The sequence below is a fragment of the Sardina pilchardus genome, chromosome 14 (genome assembly GCF_963854185.1).
Source record: "Sardina pilchardus chromosome 14, fSarPil1.1, whole genome shotgun sequence".
Classification (NCBI taxonomy): domain Eukaryota; kingdom Metazoa; phylum Chordata; class Actinopteri; order Clupeiformes; family Clupeidae; genus Sardina; species Sardina pilchardus.
Window position 1 is genome coordinate 19,522,269 of NC_085007.1, and position 22,612 is coordinate 19,544,880.

Here is a 22,612-nt window from a genome sequence, read left to right on the forward strand (position 1 = left end):
CTCTCTCTCTCTCTCTCTCTCTCTCTCTCTCTCTCTCTCTCGGCTACTCTCCTCCGCGGAGTACTGTATACTTATTGGATGGGACCAATCTGCTCCTCCCTTTCAAATGACGATGGAGCTAAATGAGATTTGAACTTGCAGCCGGCTTAGATGATTCTTTTTGTCAATATCAGTGCAGGTTACATTTGTGGTCCTGGAGTTTAAGTCGACAGGCTGAGGAGTACACACACGCGCGCTTATTGCCATAAGCTCTCATTGGGACATATTGGAATTGCTGTTGGAAGAATCTTTCACCTTGGGACTTTAATTTAAAAGGTATTCTGTCATTTAATACCATTATGTACTACTATAGATGGCTGTTTAAAGTCATATTTACTCCATTTTATCTGTTGTAGTCTCGTTATTGACTAATTTCTTTACGCATTAGTTCTGTGGCATCCATTGAGGAGCGACAGTTTTATAAATCATATACATTTATTCCCTCACCATTTCATTTCAAACGTGGTATTTAAATGGGAATTTATTAACAACCCATTTTTTTTTCGTTTTCTCCTGCGTCCACTCTTTTGTGAGACAGTGTGAGACAGTGCTGATAATGACATAATCGGATGATCAGATAGTTTTTTATCAGTGCGCGAGATTTGCTTGGGGACTTGCTTGCACTAGCGCATCAGATGAAGCTCAGCTTTTTGTTCGGCTGGACTTTAGTGACGCGTTTAACATTCTTCTCTTCACACCATCCTCCCCTCTAACACAGGCGTTGCTCTCGTTAAGTCGGGCGCCTGTTCCTTAAGGTGTAAAATCTATTCACAGATCTATTCACTTTTTGCTCAGCACGGATGATGTTTTGCCTGTCGGATCTCTTCTCTGCTGTGTAAGTGAGAGGCAAAAATGTTGCCTTTAGGGAATATGTTCGCTACCTATGGATGTAGTATCGCTCCCTGGCGTATGGCACAAGTATGGTGGATAGCCTGCTTGGGTGAAATGGGCAGCCGTCCATACTGATACTAACACATCTGTTTGGGATTCAGCGGAAATTGGCAAACTAATGAGTTGCTTGGAGACGACATTGGGTTTTTCAGATTGAAATGTTTTACAATTGTACACCCTTTTTTGTTTGTTTTTCAATACTCTGGGTGAGAGGCTGTCATTAGGCTACATTGGCTACAATTTGGTACACAAATGTGGGCTTTGTATAAGGATGAAAAGTGTCAGTTAAACAAAGCATTTCTCTTTTCTTAAATGTAAACTGAACTGTGTTATTTTAACAGATTGGAGATGCGTCTTTATATGAGGCACATACTTTGGCTATTTTGCGCATGCTGTGTCATCTCTGAATATGGTAAGTCCAAGCGTATGATGACAATTATGCATACACGTGTTGAGCTAAATGTTATCAGCTAATACAACTAAACTTTTAACTAGCACATTTTATTTGCTCTGTGTTTCATGTAACTGACTGTAGGCTACTATTAACACATTCGCCCATTTGTGATGTTCTCTCTGACAAGTTCTTTAAGGCTGTGACAAGTCATTTTTATTTTATCACACTACTAGGACAGTGTGCAGCTGCATGTTGGGCTGTTCAGAATTGCTGAAAAATTACCTCAATGTTAAAAAACCATCTGGCTTATCCAGACAAAGCCAGGCATGATTTGTAAGCCAACAAACCAACACTGACTAACAATATTTTGTCAGGGTGTTGACTGTTCATCCAACTTGTTGTACAGTTCACAGATAATTATTCCAATCTTCAAAAAGCCCCTCTCTAACCACTACCATCATCATCATCACCACACACGCACACACTCACACACTCACACTCATCTCCTTTGGACTGAAGCCTGGGAAACTGATTCAGAGTACTCTGAGTGGAACATGACCGATGAATGAACAATGCTTTGGGTCCGGTCCTTTTTTAGCATGTGCATCCCATAAGTTGCCAATGAATTCAGTCCAACTCCCTCTGACATTAGTCGGGTATAACCAGACCCAAAGCTCACTCTTGTGTGTAGACTCCCGGCCAAAAGCTGGGAGCAAAATAGGTGGGCGGAGGCCAGAGCTACCCCTGCCATGTCTGAGCTCTCATAGGCCTGAGTGTAACTCTTGCTTTTTGCCTGCTGTTTGTTTGTGTCCAGGAGAAGCCATGGTGATGAAGACCAAGACAAGAGGCCCAGTTCAAGCCTCTCTGGCCGGCAAAGCTCTCCTGTCGTGTCGCTTCTCCGCCACGCACTCCGCCAAGAGCACCGCTGACCACCTCCGAATCAAGTGGACCAAGCTGGAGGGGGATGTCGAGCATATCGTGTTGGTGGCTCAGAATGGCATCATCAAGTTTGGTCAGTCATACATGAACAGGGTGTCAGTGCCAAGCAATGCTGAGGAGGCAGGAGATGCATCTCTCACCATAGAGCAACTCCGGGCCAGCGACGAGGGCATGTATCGCTGTGAGGTCATGCACGGCATCGAAGATACACAGACCACCGTCTCCTTGGATGTCAGTGGTAAGTGCCAATGACAACCCACACACACAACAGTGTCTGAAGGCCTGCTGTTAGGGTTAATTACTTGAGTTGTGTGTCTGGGCCCTGGTTTGTGGCCACAGCCATGGGTGGCTCATAAAGCTCGTGTTTCCATCGTGTAAGTGGTTATACATACGTTGTAGGTGGAACAATGTTGTATTATGTGGATGGTTTTGTGTGGGTGCTGAGTTGTGCAAGTGGAGTTCTTAGAGAGCAAAAAAGACAACATTGTTCGAGCAGAAGGTAAAGCTGTTATGGAAGCTTCTGCGTGTGGAAACTCACTCACTGTGTAATCTCTTGGATTCGTCCCCCTTTTTTTTCGGGAAGTATCCTTTTAGTACTTTTGGGGAATGAAAACCGACTGGAGCAATTGGCTGTCTTTCGGTTACTGTTTTAGAAATGAACATTTTGTGTATTACGTTGTAGTAGGATTTTTTTGTTAGCACTCAAGCAATGGTATTTTTATTAAAGCATTCAGCCAAAAATGCTTAAAGTTTTATAGGTAGACAAGGGGCATTTGATCATACCAAAGGTAAAAGGCTCTCTCCAAATGTAGTAAAAGTCCTCCATATTACCTAATGTGTAATTGTTGTACCTCGTGTTACACTGTGTTCCATTATGTTGTTAAAGTGTAAGAACCAATCATCTACCTATGTGACAAATACTGCCTGCCACTGTTGAAATGATGCCCGAAAAGCACATTTGCCAATGTATACCTGGTTGCATTGTTAAGACACAACATCCAAAGCATGCTTGGCACTTTTCAACACTGAGAGCTGGGCACCACGGTTTGTTGGCCCATAGGGGGCACTATGCCTTGCTTGCCAAGTAAACTCAATGCCCTCTGTTGGGCACTCTGTTGGTTAAAAAATCCCTATGTAGTAGGTAGTATACTGTCCTCCAGCCTCTATAAGAAGTGGAGAGTATCCCACGGAATACTTCGAGCGCCCAGGTGGTCAGATTGGGTCATCCAAGGACACAGACACTCACTGCTGGCCCTGAAGAGAGCCATCAGAAACGCTAGTGTCTAGATCCATCGTTTCCTTTTTTTTTTAACATATAAGACATTTAGATATTTATGAACGGTACAACCACCCACTGGACTCTGGGAGCAAAACAATCGCATTTTACAGTCCTCAGGCCTTTTGATATTAGTTCATTCAGAAGCAGCTTTTTACACGAATTTGGCTCTGTGTGTAAACCAAAGTGAATTACTATGCAACTCGCGCTGCACAGCAGACAAGTGAGTCCCCAAGATAACTAAAATAAACAAAGATGCCTCATTTACGTAACACAAAACACCCTGTTGTTCCAATGCTTAGACACTAAAGAGCCTTCATTAGCTCACACACTAACAACCAATCCTTTTATACAGAATCAAACTAAATATAGAGGGCATTTCTATTCTATCCTGCTGTTAAATTGTCATTTTTAATCTTCCAAATGTTTGATTCACGGGTTGACAAGGCCTATCAATAATGATTTCTATTAAAATAACATCTGTACACCAACAAAAGAGAGAGAGAGAAAAGAGCTGGCCACTTTAGATGGTGAAACTAACCTGAATGAACCTTTCAGCAGCCTGATTTTCGAACGATAGTTTGACGTTTTCTCATTGTTTCTGTATGAGCTCTTATTGCGCATGCAGCTCCTCCATACACAAACACTCCGCACTAGACCAATTCATCTGGAGCTCAGAAATGACAAGACTGACTGGTGTGCCCAAATACTTGGTATGACTGTGTCATTTATTTTCTCAGGGGTTGTATTTCACTACCGGGCGGGCACCAGTCGCTATTCCCTCACTTTTGAGAAAGCCAAGGAGGCCTGCCAAAGTGTAGGGGCAACTATTGCTACTGAGGGCCAACTGACGTCTGCCTTCCAGGACGGATTTGACCACTGTGACGCTGGCTGGGTCGGAGACCAAACCGTTAGGTAAGTGTGCCCCGATTACGTCGCCAGTGTCATAGTTACAAGTGCACTGTGGTTTGGGAAGCAGTACGTTTGCGTTTTTGGTCTAATGATGGATAAAACCTGCTGACATTTTGCAGATATCCGATCGTTACGCCAAGAGCAGGTTGCTATGGAGATAAATTGGGGAAACCTGGCATCAGAACATATGGAGTTCGAGATGCCAGTGAAACGTACGATGTGTACTGCTACGTGGGCAAGCTTCGAGGTGAGCATTATCACATTTCATCAGTGGGTTTGTTTATTGATTTTCTGCTAGAAAACTGTTAACATTTGTAAACAAGAACACATTCATCATCAAACATGTACATCATGTGCAGTATGTCTTGTTTGCATTAGCGTTGTTTTAATGTATAGGCTACACTGTTAAGGTTTTATATTTAAGTTATAGTATTTGGAGGTTGATGTTTTGCATTCAATGTTTCAAAAGCCTTTCCTAGTATCTCATTCCGTATCTCAGTCATTTCATGTTTCAAACGGTGAGTACCCCTCACAGATTGAGGTCAACTAACAGTAGGTGGTGTATTACTGTGCTTGACATCTGGAAGAGAGCTTACATTCATCATTCATCAACGAATCTAACAGATGTTCACATCAGTCAGATGTTCACATGCTGAGATATCACATCTTTTGCACCTGTCCTTGTATTTGTGTGTGTGTGTGTGTGTGTGTGTGTGTGTGTGTGTGTGTGTGTGTGTGTGTGTGTGTGTGTGTGTTTGTGTTTGTGTGCTCAAAATGAAATTAGGCTTTTTCCATGATATTATATCCCACTTGTAAGTTGTAAATCAAGTAAACAAATACAGACTTAAAGTGTGTGTTTCAAAGGTAGGGAGTTGTTCCAGTATCTTGTATCAAACATTTGCTTTTATGTTTGAGGGATACATAAAAACCCTTTGTATATGCACATGATATTGTGCAATACTTTCCTGAGAGGCATCAAATCAAAAGCACATGCGAATGATTATTCATCTGAACCTGGTATCTTTGTGTTCGCCCTGCAGGTGAGGTGTTCTACCCCCCCAGCACTCAGTTGACCTTCCAGAGAGCCCGGGCCCTGTGTGAGAGGCTGGGCGCCGAGCTGGCCTCCCCCGGCCACATCCACGCCGCCTGGAGGGAGGGACTGGACCGCTGCGACTACAGCTGGCTCTCCGACGGCAGCGTGCGCTACCCCATCTCGGTCCCCAGGTTCCAGTGCGGCCGCGGCACGCTCGGCGTCCGGACGCGCTACCGCTTCGCCAACCAGACCGGCTTCCCCCTGCCCACCGAGAAGTATGGCGCCTTCTGCTTCAAAGGTAGGCGTTCCATTCTTTCTTTCCCTCTGCGTTGTTTTGGGGGGGGGGGGGGGTTTGCAATGCAACATGGGTAAATTCATGTGAGGGGCGGTGCCGTTTTTGCAGCGTGGTGGTGGCTTGAGCATGAACGAATGCGTGAAGTGCTGAGCAGAGAGAGAGAGAGAGAGAAAAAGAGAGAGAGAGAGAGAGGGTGGCTCCTGCTAAGAGAGTCTTGCGTCAGGGCTTGGCTCGGACTGGACTCTAAGTGAACTCCAGCCATGGGTGGAAAGCTGAGCCAGGTCGTTCTGGCTCTCTCCAGGGCATCATCAGATTTCGTCAGCTCCGTCTTCCTCGTTCCTCCGCGCTGGCGTTAAGGCCATCAGACTCAGGCTTTTTTGTTGTTTCTTTGGGAGAGAGGATTTCGGGAAGGAGAGAGCTGTCCCTGGGTTCCGTGGTAAATCGCTCGGCGGGGTTGTTTCCCTGACCTTTGACCTTGTTTAGAGTCCTGCCGAGGCGTATTTACACAGTTTGAGCGATGGGTCTGCAGTGCACTGGCTCTGTCGTCGCTTAAAAAGGGAGAGGAAACAAGGGCCTCACACAAGTGGCGCGCTCGGCCGTGCATGTTTAAAGCGTTTTCCTGATCCTCCTGGTGACACTGCAGTTAGCAGGGCGAAGTGAGTTTTCCATCTTTCAAAAAACCTGCCTTGCCCTCAGTGTCATCCACCAAAGAAACTCCAAAGCAAATGCATGGGGTGGAAAAGACAGTGATTGGTTCTTTCACACCGACCGTACACAAACAAATTGGAGGGGGTGGGTGGGTGCATCAGAGGGGGTACTGGTGGATGCGGATGTCCCCTCCCCTGTTTCAGGATCAGTGACTTTTTATTAGGGAAAAAGCGCCTCATGTTTTACATCAGAGATAACTGCTGAGAAAAGAGGACGTGTCCCTAATGCCTAACAGCTGGCTCCTGGTCCAGACAGGGAGTGCAGAAAGCAGAAATCAGGCACGAAGAGTGAGAAAGAGAAAGAGAAAGAGAGAGAGAAGGAGAGAGAAAGAGGGAAAGAGAGAGAGAGAGAGCAGGCAAGGAGCTACAGTACAAGAGCAAGGCAGACAGGGCGGGGTTGCACTCCAGCTGAAACATCCACAATGTCCATAGCTCGAGTGGCTTTAGCACTAATACGGTTTTCCATCATAAACCTTTACTGCAGTGTAGGTGTCTCAGAGTTAAGAATGAGCATTAATTGACTGTGACAGTCAACCACGAAGTCAAAATGAGGGAATACATCAATGAAATTGAAACAGTACTCTGTTCCAAAAGTATTAGAACCTATTCCTCTATATCTCTATTAGGAATACTCTATTGCATGTACTGTATAGTGTATGAAGAAAATTGGCAGACAATTGGCTGTTTTTCTCACAACCTACAGAGCAATCAGCTAATGTGAGGGGCATTACAATACGCCCTCAACAGCCAGATGGCCTGCTCTCAAAATATATTACATCATAATGGCCAGGCCAGTTTATGTAGTGTTAACGTCTTACTGAGTTTTCCTCAGGGTTGGAATGACAAGGGTGTAAAACTCCCCAAAGTGTCTGTTCTCTGCTCCCTGGATCACTGCCAAAGCCAGCCCGGCAACACGACCATATGTTTAGGGAGCCTTGAGAGCCCACATACTGTAGGGTCCAACATGGATAATGTGCATTGAAACATATTTTCGGGACTCAATTGAGAAACTATATACTTTTCTTAATGACACCCCTCCTGACAGGTCAAAGCATTAACCCATTGAGAGAGCATGTTGATTTGATTTAAATGGAGAGTGATGTGTTGATACTATGTGTGTGTGTGTGTGTGTGTGTTGGGGGGGGGGGGGGGGGGGGGCACGTGCTTGTATGTACATTTTTTGTAAACAAATTAAGGCATCAGACACAACCGACTTTTAAATGTATATAAACATGGCCTTAATAGCTCTTACCAAAACTGTTTCAGCTAGAGTATGCCAAAGTGTTTATGAAAGGAAATGGGAGGTTTAAAATTGGCTCAAATTGGCTCAGTCAAAACTAAGAGGTCATGTCACTGACTAAAAATATGGTCTCATTGGAAAAAAATGCACAGCAATACTGAGAATGATTCTGACGTTACTGGCTGGATCCAAGACTTGGCAACCCTTTGCCAAAAGCGGCACATAAAAGGTTATGCTGTGATAACTACATTTTCTACTTATTTAGTAGTTTCAGAATGTATGCAACACTGTGTTAATCCACATTTGAGGAAAGACTAATTGCTGCTAAGTTGCACTTTTGTAATATTTGTGCAAATAAGCGAGAGAACACTATTGCGTTTGGATTCATGATTAATTTAATGTCATACTCTTATGAATGATTGAGATGTGTTTTTGTCCACAGCACATGAGTACACCACCACTGTACCACCGCCAACTACAGACAGTCTCATCACCGTTTCACCCAAGCACGGGGACGAAGAGGAATCTCAGGCATCGACCGTTGAACCACCCTCCATGTTTTCCGCCACCATGTCCGCCCCGGCCAGCAGAGTCTCTCCGGACGGGGGCGACACCACCCGCATGCCTCCCTCCAAAGATGCCACCGCCTCGGGCACCCCTGCCCCCACCACCCCCTTTGCTGACTACTCGGACGAGCAGATGAGCAGGATCCCCTTGGTCGAGTCCATCCCCCTTCCTCTCCCTCCTCTCCCCCCCAAGAAGAAGCCCGGCCTGGACGTCGACCAAGAGGACCAAAGCAGCGGCTCTGATGGCGGCAGTGGCGTGGAGGACGCTCAGCCTCTGGCCACGCCGGGAGCGCCGGTCATCGTGTACAAGGAAGAAGGAAAGGGAACCGACCCCTCTGCTGGTGTGACCCACGCGCCCGACGGGAAGCCCGGCGACAAGGTCGAGCACAGCACCCGGGACACGGTGGTCATCGCCGAGTCTGCTCCCACCGCCACAAAGGGCCCACACATCCTGCTGCCCTCACTGACCGGTCTTGACAGCACAGATCTTCAGACCGACGTCGGCCCCTCCAACCCACCATTCCACCTCATCATCGTCAACGTGGATCTCAAGAACCAGACGGGTAAGCTTCGCTCGCCGTCTCCGTGTTTGCTTGTTTGATTCATTGTTTGCGTTTTTTTTCCTGAATTGCGTAAATGGACCATGAGTCTAAACGATCGGTCAAGCGTGTGATGAGATTAATTTCATGCATGCATGATATTTCAGGTATTGTAAGTGTCACAGGACATGAAATCCTACAGTGGGGCAATAGGCATTAGGATAGAGGAGGAACATGAATAAACCAGATGTCTTGGGTAATCATGAGAAAGCTCTTGGTGATCTTGCACAGCTAAAAAAAAAAGAAATGAACTGAAGAAAGAAATGTACAGTGCAGTCATTGTTTCTCTGTGGATGTGTGAAAATGGTTCTCTATAATAATGCTACACTTAACTGGTGCCGTATGTAAATGGTCCCTACTGTACATGTTCACACAAGAGACAGCAGGCACCAACCTTGGCAGATGTTGAAAATGATTGTGGCTGTGCAACCTCCCTTAAGTGGCTGTGGTAGGCTTGGTGGTAGCGTAGTGGCTAAGGACCAGAGCTAGCATGCAGCAGCCTGAGATTTGTACTGTAGGTTCAATACCAGGGTTCCACCGTGTGCCCTTGAGCAAGACACTTAAACCCAAGTTGTTCCAGGGAAAAATGGCCCTTTGTAATGTAATTGACGTGTAAGTCATTTTGGATAAAACAAAGGAGTCTCTGCTAAATGAATAAATGTACGTGTAAACCTATGCAGCACTACTGCAGTCACCAAAGGCAGTGTGGTGAGAGAAATCAGATGTAGGAGCATCTCAGCTTCTCCTGCTTTCTCCAGCCAGCCACCATGTTTTGCTCCAAACATCCGGCAGAAACTGTTTATTGTCTGGGTTTTGGCATCGCCAGACCGGTGCCATGGCGTGTTTCACTGTTTGGAGGAAGAGAAACAGAAACAGAGAGATTTTTTTCCCCCTTCTTTGTCCTTAATTACCTTGCTCTGTGAGGGAGTTGTGTGAGCAACTCCACACGTAGTAATGTCATCGTAGCTTACAGTGTTTATCATCCATTTAAAACACTTCCTCTTGCTGTGGATGGATGCCTTGCGTGGTGTTGAACTCTTTTAACAGAGAGCGCATGTTAACACCAAGCAACTCCCAGCTGAGCGCTCTTACAGTACTGTTTGTGTGTATGCGCTGGTGTGTCAAACTTTCGGAGCCACATGGAAGAAATTCCCTCAGGGGTCAAATGTCCAAATCCCTTGGACATCAATCAGCAATGTAATCATTCTTCACTAATTACTTTCACTCGAACCCCCAGCTCCGACCCCCACCCTCTAACACACACACACACACACACACACATACAGATCGAGTTGCTGTAGATGGTTGCCTTTGTTCCCAGCACAGGAATGACAGAGAGGAAGAGTATTGTTTAGTATTAAGCAGTCAAGATTACTTTTATATATAACCAGTTTTCACCGAAACCTAACAGTGTCCCCTAGTTGTTATTGTCTGAATTCTGTGGTAGTTTAGAGATTAGGTTGGAGAAAGAAAGATCCATCCAGTGTTATCAGTTATCCCTCCCCCCTGCAGAATTGTGAAAGATGGATAATTGCATAATTAATTCTTTGTATAGCTTTCAAAATGATTTTGGACTTGTACCCAGACATGGCATTCATGCTATAGTGTTGCTACAGTTACAGTATAATCTGTAAAAAAAAGATTTCATTGTAATCCTCATTATGATATTTCCAGCAGTTTTCATATAATGAAGTGTGTATAAATCATCATCAAATCTCTGGATAATGTGTTCACGATTAGTCATTGAATGATTTTGAATGTTTAACATTTTTCTTCCTTTCTTCCGTTTTTAGCTGACGACATTGTGAACCTCATTGGCGGAATCACAGGAGGGGACACCACGTTCCCTCTGATATCACCAGATAGTATGCACCCCACCACAGACAGTGATTCTCTAACTGGCAGTGGTGATGCCCCTGTAGCTGCTGCTGTCACCATTAGCCCCACATTGAGTTTCATCAACGGCAAGCACGAAATCACCATCAAATCAGAGGACAGGGACACCCAGGAAGCGAGAGGCGACCAGTTTGAGGTGGCCACTCCGCCCGGAGCCACCGCAGATGGACTGGACAGCAGAGAGACCGAGACCACGACGCCCTTCGATTACGTGATCTTGGTGAGCACGGACGAGGGAGGCGAGACGTTCGGGGTCGACTCGGCGACATCTTCTCCCGTCACAGCCCCGACCGGCACAACGCTGACCGGCCCCGACTCGGCTAGCCGAGAGACCACCGTGTCCGCGCAGCAGCCCGCGACGACACTGGACACCTCGGCGAGCAGCTCGACCGCCGCCGAGGTCGTGGAGGGATCAGGGAGCCCCCCGACAGACGACGACGACGACGTTCACCGCGAAGGCTCAGGCGAAGACGCTCCTCCCGCCGCCGCCGCCACCACCGCGCGCAGCCCCGTCAGCGTGGCCACGGACGAGGCTGAGATCGCCGAGGGCGGCAAGACCTCGGAGACGCTCGGCGCGCAGCCCTCCACGGCGAGCACGCTCAGCGTCGTCGTCGCTCAGACGGCCGCCCCCGGGGACCTCGGCAAGCCGACGCGCCCAGAGGACTACGAGGGCTCCTCGTCCGGCGACGAGGACGGCTCCGGCGCGGAAGGGTCCCCCTCAGAAGAGGACCAGCGCCCCACGTCGGTTCCCACGATCACCGTGGTGTCTCGCGGCCCTGCGGACAGACCAGTGAGCGCCGGCGAACCCGGTCAAACCCATCGCCCGGTCACCGGCACCGGCTCCCCGCTCGCGGTGCCCGACGTTGAGGTGACCGCGACGACCACAAAGGACGCGATGGTGGAGGAGGGCGCCTCCGGAGACCACAAGCCCGAGGACGTTGACCAGGAGCTGGGCAGTGGCGATCAGAAGGGCAGGGAGGATGGCAAGGACGCCACCACAGAGAGTCCTTTGGCCATTCCGGTGACCATGCGTGGGGAAGGTGGCTCGGGGGACACATCATCTTCGTCCTCATCTTCATCTTCGGAAGAGTCGGTGACCGCCACTCTGACCACCGTGCTGCCTCCATTGGGTCGTGTGACTGGAGATGCTGCTGTGTCCGCCGCTGATGACCGCAAGGATGGGCAAACCACAGGACCTGCTGTTGTCTCTGTGGAGGCAGCTGAGGGCACAGAAATCTCTTCTGTGGACACATCTTCACTGTCCTCTCCCGTGACCTCTGGCCCAGGCGCCAAGGTCACTCCCCTCGCGGCTTCCACGGAGTCTAAAGATCCCGCAGTGTCACGAGAGGTAGACGTGACCTCCAGTTCAGAAACCAAGGTCACTTCCCTCTCGACTTCCACGGAGTCTAAAGATCCCGCAGCGTCACGAGAGGTAGACGAGGCCCAGCCGGCTGTGGTCACCAGCAAGCCTCTCACCACCGGTCCGTCCACCACAACCACGGCGATTGCCACTACCCCGTTTGAAGATTATGACGACATGACCGGTCCCGGTGATGTAGAAGCTGGCCCCGGTATTGTAGAAGCTGGCCCACCTCCACGAGACTGGCCAACCCCTGAGCCTGAGACAAACACCGGCCATGTCGTCGAAGGGCAAACTGCCGACCTTCCAGGTATTTACGCTAATTTTTGACAGCAGTTTTGTTTCTTTCCATTGTGCTGGCCTGAGGCTTGGCTGGCAATGTTTTTGACATCTATTGTATTGAGTTTTGTATAACATGTACAGTATACAGTACGTTAAGGATGTCATGCATTCTGTGTATTCATTAACGTCATACGTTGAAAATGAAAAGTGTCTTGTACATCATTCCCACCATTTCGCCCCCCTCTTCATCTCTCAGCTCTTGTCCTGTGTCCTGAGAGTGACTGTGAAAATGGAGGCACCTGCTACCTGCAGGGAAAAGTCAGCACCTGCCTCTGTGCTCCAGGATTTGAGGGAGATCGCTGCGAGAAAGGTATGGTGTAAAAACAGTGTTGCCCCTGTCACTGCTCAAACCAGGTGACCTTCCTGTGTAGTGAAACGCCAACTAGCACGAATGGTAACATCAACCGATGTCACTCAGATGGAGAAAGCATGTAGAAAAAATCTGCCAAGAGACCCACTTCCTTGCTTGAGCTTTGAGACAGATTGAGTCATTTGTTTCTCTCAGGAACACGCACAAACACACACACACACATACACACACACAGACCTGACCTGTAAACAGTCAACATAAACAGGAAGTTAAAGAGACTCTTTTTGATGATTTCTATTGGTCCAAGCTCAGTTTGTTCTTACTATGATGATTTCTCCTTCTGATCTAATCTGATCCTTGTTATGATATATTGTGCTCTGCAGACCTTGATGAGTGCCAGTCAAACCCCTGTCTGAATGGAGCCACCTGCTTAGATGGTTCAAACTCCTACACCTGCGTCTGCCTGCCCAGCTACTCTGGTCCCAACTGTGAACATGGTAAGACCATTTCAAACCCAGAGCCTCATCTCATCAATCATTTTTTAGTCACAACAATTTATTGACAGATTTATTGTATTCACAATATATTGTAACCCACTGATCTGTTACATTCTCTAATTGATCGGTTGGAGCTGTTGAATTTGTATTGCTCCATACATTTGCCTCCCGTCCCGTCCCACCCATGAGAGTGTATCGCTGAACTCAATGTACAGGATACTGTATGTGCTCCTCCCAGTTTGCTGCTCATTTCTCACATGTGTTGGGCGTTAAAGAGATCGACTCTAACCGTGGCCCCACGTGACGCCCATATACTTTCCCCATGGCTAATAATGAACCTACTTAACAAAGAGCTCCACAGAGAGAGAGGGCCGCCATAGGAACCCCTCACAATAAAAAAAAAACACAAAAAAACCCAAACATGCCGCAGCCCGCCTGCCACCCTCCCCGAAACAAGCTCGCCTCAGTCGAGCGAACATCTGGCCAGAGTGATGAACTCATGGGAGACTGGAGCGCCGTGACGTCCAGAGGCGGATCCGAAGCCCAGGATCGGTGCTCAGCGAGCCGCACCAGAGCTTCTGGACTCTGTTATTCGGGACCCGTCACGTGGCCCAGTCCGGTCTGGGAGCTCGCTCTGGCGGACTTGGCCGACGTCCACGGATGTGTCATTGCGACGGTGTAAAGGATTGCCAATGAGTGCAACCCCCCCCACCCCCCAACACCCCCCCCCCCCCATCCCGACACCACCTCCTCTTTTTGTAGGCTATTTGTCTTGCTTGCTCTCTTTAGTTGTCCACAACAAAGGCCAGCTTTGTTTCTCTATTTGGGTCAGGCCTTTGAGACATCTTCTAAACAAAATGTGCCGCTGTCACATTAAAGAGCACTGAAAACCATTAGCCACTAGGTGCCATACAGTATGTGTCATGAGAATTAAAATAGGCAGCCATTGTTTGACAGATTGGGGTTTTTTTTGTCCACGTTAACGCTGGTGTGATGTGCTTAAGATGATTAACGCTCTGTGTAGTATATTGTCTCATTCAGAAAATTGATAGATAAGATCAGAACATCAAAAAGCTCTCGGTTGTTTTACTGTTTTAACAGCATGAGCCAAGGCCAGCATTATTCTCCCAGCCTGATGAAGGAGGACTCTTGCGTTTGGTGGCGCTAGTTTAGGGCTGTTGCTGATTCCCGGGCTTGCCATTGTGCAGCCGCTGGGCCGGGCTCTCCCAGGGGGTGAGGCCCCCGAGTGCTTCTGGGAACGCGATCACAACCAGCGACGGCCCCCCTCGGGGGTGGTGGGAGAGCCCAGCTGCGATCAATTTCTGCCTCGTTGTGTCAGATTCACAGACACCTCCTACAGTTCTTGTTACGGGACGATCTTTCCCGAAAACGGAGCTGGTTTGGTCACAACTGAAACAAACACCTGCTTCCAGAACCGAGAGGTGTAGGGATTGCCCCCTGTGACCACTGTTGTTTGTAAAACACGGAGGTAATTCATGATTACTTGTGCGTGAGTATGTAAGTGGCGATGGGGAGACTCTTGTGAGCCCTTTTTCAAGGTCTGAAAACTAGGCGGCCGCTGCTGCTGCTGCTGATCATAGTTATGGCCAAGGACAGTTTTTCTGGGTGTGCCTCCCCGAACGGAGCCGCGTCCCAAATATCACAGCTGTTACTCAGCCATTCTTCGAAACACGTGTGGACACAGATGCACCCCAACAAACATGCATAGGCACATGCAAGCACACATACAAAAGCCCACGCATGCACATACACATACACAGGCACACACACCCACCCACCCACACATACACCCACACACACACACACACACACACACACACACACACACACACACAGAGAGAGAGACACACACACACAGACACACACACACACATCTGCTTTCTTGTGCTAGTTTGCCAGCATCCTGGAAATTTAGGGGAAAACAGCCCAGTCTATTCCCAAAGACTTGAGCAACTTTGGAGAGAATTTGGAGAGAGAGAATGCTGGCTCTGGTCCGCGTTATAATCCTTACAATAAAATGGTTTCTTTCATCCATCAGTGACAGGGCTTTTGGTAGAAAAAGACAAGAGACCCCACAAGGATTCAAAAGATCACAACAGTGAAGCAACCATCAGTCATTTTGTCAGTGTCAGTCTCAGAAGAAGCCCTGACTAAGACAACTCATGTCGAGTTGACTCAGATGCGGTTTTGATGTTCAGTTGGGAAACACGTCTCCCGCTTCATGCTGTTTATCTTTTTAATCGGCTTCTCAATCCATTTTTTTAATCAAACTTTTATCACGCTGATCTCCCTGTTTTTGTCTGTGTTGGCTGGATCCTTGCACACAGGATACACACTAAGTGTGCTTCTAAGCCTTTTAGATGCAGCCAGCGTGCCATTTCCAAAACACTCTCTCCGCTCTCCCCTGGCAAGCTCTGCCCCATCAAGTCCAGACTTCCTGTGAGACCTTCCAGGGCTAAGGCAGGCATGCTCACCCTGGGGACGAGGGGCTCTCAATTGCCCCCTCCAGCTCTTTGCACCCTTTGTGTGTTTCGGGGCAGGCCACTGCTTGTCCCCTGTTGACCTCCCACTGCCCAAACTCACATATTATTCCTGCCACAGCCGCCTGGTCCCTTTGATGAGTTCTGGCGTGAGGTTAATGTCAAGCCACCGTCGGGCACCTAACCCTGACCCGTGCTATGGAGAGAGAGAGCAGCAGAGGTCCTGCATGGGCTTTGAAAGCCTGTAGTACAAGTTCATGATCAATTGCTTTTGGTTACAGCACTTAAGACATACATTTTCCATGTCATGGTCTCCTGTGCTGTGCGGTTAAAGTTTCACACAGCCTCGAGTTGAGAGCTTTGCTCAAGATTTTGTATAGTAGTTGGCAATAGTTCTGTTTGTATTGAGGCACTCTTTGGGGTTTACATGTGATAAAATATGTCCACTCTAGCAACACCAGCACAACAGTAGTCTATAACTCTTTTTACAACAGCCAAATGTAAAGCATTGCTGTGAGCGATACATTCGAGACCGTTTATTCAGCTTCATTCATAAAGACTTTCTTTTTGCCCTGTGGGGGGGCTGGGATCCCACCACTGTGTGGTTGTTAGACCACACTGTTAGAACTGCTCTCCACAACGATGGAGGGCTTAGCGGAGTTGTCGATGCCCATTATTGTAGGGCATAAAATAGAAGTCTTCCACATTTGGTTAGCCTAATTGTTGGTGGAGACTTGGACAGAGGGATACTGTGCCCTGCTGTTGTCTGCACCAGTTACATATTATGACGGATCTGAAAGACAGACTTGTTCAGACACCAAGCTGAACATAAGAGCACTTGCAAAGGGATATATATGTGTGTGGGTGGGTGTATATGTGTGTATAATATATTTCCCTTTGCAAGTCCTCTTGTGTGTGTGTGTGTATATATATATATTCCTGCTTTAAGTACTGTGAAAAATCACAATCCATCACAGGCATGTTAAAACCCTATTGTATGTTAACCATGCTTTAAACCTTTCTCCATATACTTTCCACAAAATGTTTTTGATAAACGAAAATGTAAAATCTAAGAAACCACCTCTGATTTGTAACGTCCTCAGACACCGAGACCTGCGACTACGGCTGGAACAAGTTCCAGAGCCACTGCTACAAGTACTTCAGCCACCGCCGCACGTGGGACGCGGCCGAGAGGGAGTGTCGCCTGCAGGGGGCGCACTTGACCAGCGTCCTGTCCCATGAGGAGCAGAACTTTGTCAACCGTAAGCAGATGCCTCTGAGCACATCATTCACAACACTGGACACAGAAACGGTCTCCAGTTCCTGTCTCACACAGTCGAGAAAGTGAAATGTGTATCCAGTATTTTTTTTTTCGGTGTCGACGGGCCGGGCCAAGCCCCTGTCTGGGGAGAAAAATCTGAAATCCAGTTAAACATGAATGTTGTGGGTTTAATGTAAATGCACTCCCCTCTGTGTATGCTCAGGGTTGTGCCTGCAGGGTTTAAAAACCACCCCTAATCACAGTAGTTTTAGTGGATTAGTAAAAACAGAGTCTTGGAGAGTCCAAAAGACTTCCTAATCGCCTGTTTCTGGAACGGGGGGGAACCTGATTTATGCTCATAAAAAATGTCTGCCTGTTTTCATTATTGTTGCCCGAAAGCCTAATAAGGTAGAGGAATGACTGTAATGTTTTTTTGGGTTTTTTTTTTTCGTTGCTTGTTTCAGGTTTGGGGCACGACTACCAATGGATTGGGCTGAACGATAAGATGTTTGAGCAGGACTTCCGCTGGACTGATGGCAAGCCCATGGTAAGACTCATCACCCCAGGTCTTCTCCATGACAGCACTCCTCGGAGCACGGAACGTGATTAAATCAAGGCACACCCTCACACAGACTGACCTACATTCTCTAATAACTTAAGTCATTGTTGATCCGGTACCCTACTCTTCTCTATTGGAAGGCCACTTCTTTCACACGGTGGAGCACACAACCAAAATCAGATGGGTTGTCCTTAGTTCTCGGCAGTAATGGCTTTCTTTATATAGACGCGTTTGCCAAATCTGTGCCTTATCTAAAGCTGGAAGACAAAATATTTACGCAGACTGTTTGGTGGTGTGCCATGGGAGAGTGCTGTAATGCCTTAGCCGCTTGCCAGCCGTGTCTTTTCTCATGGAGTTGTAGCGCAGCTACAGTGGCAGTGGTGCAGTGTAGGCAGAGAGAACAATGCAATACAAGTGTGGCGCTGCTCTGAATTCAGCTGGCTCTTTCTGATCATCAGTGAGGTAACCAGGTCTTAAGAGAGTCATTAATGGTGGTGGAGAATGACTGAATGGGGTTGTGTGTGTGTGTGTGTGTGTGTGTCTGTCTGTGTGTGTGTTTATTAATTTATTTTTTTATTCTTTTGCTGTGGCAGCAGTTTGTTGCTTGACAGTTCTCCAGTGTTTCGCCACAAAGCTCATCTTCAGTGCCCCACATCGAGTTAATTAGATCTTTAGAGAATGCCAACAGAGAATGTATAACAGGTTTTATCCTGAGCTGAGAAAGCAACTAGATTTTGGTACATAGCATTTCAGAAGCAGCAGTGTTTCCCCCCCTCCCCTTTCCCTTAACTGGGAAACTCCCCTGTAATTCTGCCAGATGTTGACCAGTAACCAAGAGAGTAGTGACTACATGATGGTAACAGCCCCCTCACATGGTCATAAAATGAACTGCAGCAAAAGCAGAAAAATGCACTTTGAGCTGCATTCTATGTATGAAAGGTGCTACAAATAAAGCTTATTATTGCCATTATTTTACAAGTAGGTTATTTATCTGGCCTGAATATGCTATTTAGTATTTCTGGTCCTTCTTGACCAGGGACATGAATTACTCCACTGATGATGCATTGTAGTCTGGCTATCACCATACTAAGCTCAATCTTTTAAGATTGAACATTAGTATGGGGAGTCTGCGCTTTATTTCTACTGTACAAGAGGCGTGATCAATGGGCATCGTTCAAATGACTCCATGCACTTGTATAATCCTTCAACCAATCAGACCAACAATCCGGTGCATCTTTTGGATGAGCTAGTTTGTGATTGGACCCAAAGGTTGTGGACAGGAAGCAGGGAAGATAGATGTGCAGGTTTCCAGCCTGAGCTGCCGGGCGAAATCCAAATTCGCCGGCAGGTCAGGCAGGGTTCACCCAGCCTAGATACATTGGCTTATTTCTTAAGATGTGAGCAAATGGCTTATTATGAGAGAAGCATGTGTTTGACTCAAATGGCTTATTATGAGAGAAGCATGTGTTGCCAGATGTAGTTCTGTAACAACATTTGAAGACATTTGAAGCACCTTATTTGTATAAGTGGAAACCACAGTAGATCTAGTGTACAGTATGTACAATTTTGGACTTCTTTAAGTACTAATGCTCAATCTACAGACGACCATGCTGGTTGCTAGTGATCTACCTCCAGTTTTGTGGTGACCAGTTTTGTGGTGATGCACACCAACTTGGCTAATACACTCAGTCCTGGCTCAGTCGCTGGATGGGAAGACATCTGTAAACGTTTGTGATGATACCAAGTAACTTGGTGTGTACAAACAGCTAAAACACAATCTGTTTGTCTCTCCTTCAGCAATTTGAGAACTGGAGGCAGGGACAGCCTGACAGCTTCTTCTCGACCGGCGAGGACTGCGTGGTCATGATCTGGCACGAGGACGGCCAGTGGAACGATGTTCCCTGCAACTATCACCTGACCTTCACCTGCAAAAAGGGAACCGGTAAGTCCAGGCACACCACACACACACACTCATTCATACCGCTCTGTCCCCCCCCTCGGGGGCCGGCCGAGTGAAATTGGCTGCGCATGAGTGACTGTCTCCTCCTCTCGCCTCGTCCTCTCTCTCTCTCTCTCGCGTCAGTGGCCTGCAAGCAGCCGCCCGTGGTGAAGGACGCGCGGGTGTTCGGCAGCATGAAGGCGCGCTACGAGATCAACGCCCTGGTGCGCTACCACTGCAAGGACGGCTTCATCCAGAGGCACGTGCCCACCATCCGGTGTCGAGCGGACGGGCGCTGGGACACTCCCAAGATCACCTGCTTGAGCCGTAAGTGCTGGGGGGAATGGAGGAGCGCTGGGACTCCTCAGGACGCACTCCGTCTCAGAGAAAGTTGCTTTATGCGTGTGTGTGTGTGTGTGTGTTGCTTGCTTTTCAGTTCCAAATAAAAGCATTTAAGTGTATGTGTGTGTGTGTGTGTGTGTGAGTGCGTGTTGCTTGCTTTTCGGATCCAAATACTGTAATAGCGTTTAAGTGTGTGTGCTTGTGTGTGTGTGCGCGCATGTGTGTGTTTGTGTGAGTGTGTGTGTGTGTGTGTGTGTGTAAATCAAAAAATAGGAAAATGTACAGATGCAGAATTTACCCAGATTAGATAAAGACCTATTTGACATATTTGTCAAAAAGACCTCATATTTGTGTCATATTTGTCTGTGGTGCTCACAGTCCTTCTCTTAATGGGAGCAGACTGCGTCTTTGGCACCAGTGACTGGCCCATATATTAGGTTGCTCTAGCAAGTCCTGCTCTTCACAGCTGTCCCTCTCTCTCCTTGCTGTCTCTTTCTCCTCAGCTTCCACGTACCACCAGGCCGTGTCCCAGAAATACCAGTACAGCAACTTCCTCAGCGGCACCAAGAAGCGCCTCAACGACGTCAGGCAACGCCAGCGCTGGAACGCCCAGGACATCAAGACGCGGCACTGATTCCCCACTCCGCTCGCGGAACACCAAGAGAACACCGGAACGTGCCTGCGTCGCAACTACACAAGAAGCAGCCCCCCCACTAGGCTGCTATGGACACACCCACAATAATAGTCTTGTATGAATGTTTTGAATGAGTGTTTTTGATGCCATCGTGCGAACATCATCAGTCTTAAGGAGATAGGACAGAGAGGACACCACTGAACTGTAGTTATTGTCGTCTGACTATGCAATAATATGTTTTTTTATTTCTGTGTTTTTTTATACTGGGGTAGGGTTACCCCGTGGGAATCAAATGCATAAGAGTTGTAAAAGGACGTGAAGCTTGTAAATAGGCGATCATGCTTATTCGAGGTCCATTCGGTTTGCTTTCCGAGCTAGAGGAACTGGAGTTGTTGTTGTTGTCCTGTTTTGGCTCTTTTTGGTCCTTCAGTTTGATTTCCCCAGTCAGCTGTTACTTTAGCTGACATCCATGACTCTATTCGCGTTGAGACGGTGGGTCGTGATTGGCGGGGAAGGGCAGACACTGAAGACAGGGAGGAGCTTAGAGCGTAGGGAATCTAATGACTGTACTGATATGATTGTCTATATAGTAAGAGGCTCCTCTGCCGACTCCGAACAAGGGCAACCTCTCTGCTGAACAAGGACACTATTGGCCTCCTGAGGAGGTAGTGGAGGATGTATCACAAGTGTCATTTTTTTGCTTATCAAGGTCAAAGTTATATTTACTGTAATTATTCTCCAGTATTTACAAAAATATAACACCCAAAACCATTGTAACTAGAAATATGATAAATAAGGGGGTTGTATATATAGGTAGCCATTCTTTTTTTTAATGAATGTTATAACAGACAGAAAATGCTGTATGTGTGATTGCGTCAGCCAGAGATATTTTCCACCAGACAAAATTTAGACAAGACCTTATATGTTTAATTTATTGCAAATGTTTTCTTATAACAATGAACTGTGAGATTTAAGTCAAAAGAATTATTATTAAATAAATGGATGTATTCCAGATCCGTAATCGTAGCTTTCCTTATGTGGCATGTAGGGGTGGAATGGGTAGTAAAGTTCTCATTAGAAATGAATAAAGGGGGAATTCTGATTTCATTTAAAGGCTACACTATTAAATGTTTTAACGAAAACAATGGCTTCAAAATAATTTTGGTGGTACACTGCACTGACAAATAATAGTGTGAAAGCCATCTGTGATTGGTACTGCACACAGAACACCTGCTACAGGTGCCGTTTCAATGCACTGGATAGCATTTAAGCATCATTTTCAAAGTCCAAGGCAATCCGAGAGATTTCTAATTCTCCATATTTCATATATCTCCATATTGGTAAAGAATGTGATGTTATGAATGTCATTTACTCAAAAGTGCTCAAACTGGTCATATAAAACATATGTTTGTGTGTTTGAGGGATACCCTTTCCATTTACCCAGGTAGGTGTTCTTTCTGCTAGGCTCTGGGCCTGGCAACACTTCCACTGGTACTCACATTGTGCAGTGAGCCACCACACATGAGGGTTTTGTTCTTTATATTACAGCGTCTCCTGGTGGCGGGGCAGTGAATAGCGATATCTCCCAGTCCAGTCTAAGTCATGCCCTGCAGCTATCATTCTACAGGAGTTGCCTGCTCCCCACACCTCGTCATTGGTGTCCCAATGCAGTCTTGCTCCCTGACACTTCATGTCCTGGCTAAGACACATCACTGAGTCTCCAATACAACCAGTATCCACCTCCAACATTTACTTCCGAAGTTGAAGAGCTTCCACTCAACTCCAGTTATTTATTGTTGCCTACTTTTCACTTTTCAAAAGTCACAGGTTGTGTGAAAAGGGATAACATGGGGTGCTAAATATCAATTCTACAATGAAGAAACTGGTCATTATGTGATGCGATCTAAAAAAACATGTTTATAAAAATCATCAACTGTCCAACTGTATACAATTCCATAGTGTTAATAATACACTGACATCACTCACCATGGGCTATAATGAAACCTCATGTGAGAAATATTAAAGAATACAACTGACTGAGGGCCAAGCTTGGTTTAAAATTGCATTGAGGGGTCAAAAA

The 22,612-nt window shown here is 47.0% G+C and overlaps 1 protein-coding gene across 1 annotated transcript; it reads left to right on the plus strand.

Annotated features, from left to right (window-relative positions):
• Window positions 1-187: 187 nt before the first annotated feature.
• Window positions 188-21,546, plus strand: vcanb (versican b). Its single transcript, XM_062554639.1, has 15 exons — window positions 188-315; window positions 1,272-1,342; window positions 2,139-2,501; window positions 4,280-4,454; window positions 4,571-4,698; window positions 5,492-5,782; window positions 8,169-8,855; window positions 10,685-12,457; window positions 12,686-12,799; window positions 13,183-13,296; window positions 16,901-17,059; window positions 17,523-17,605; window positions 19,415-19,559; window positions 19,701-19,883; window positions 20,402-21,546. Exons 2-15 carry the CDS (start codon window positions 1,279-1,281, stop codon window positions 20,530-20,532), a joined length of 4,410 nt encoding a protein of 1,469 aa, XP_062410623.1. The 5' UTR covers window positions 188-315; window positions 1,272-1,278; the 3' UTR covers window positions 20,533-21,546.
• The last annotated feature ends 1,066 nt before the right edge of the window (window positions 21,547-22,612 follow it).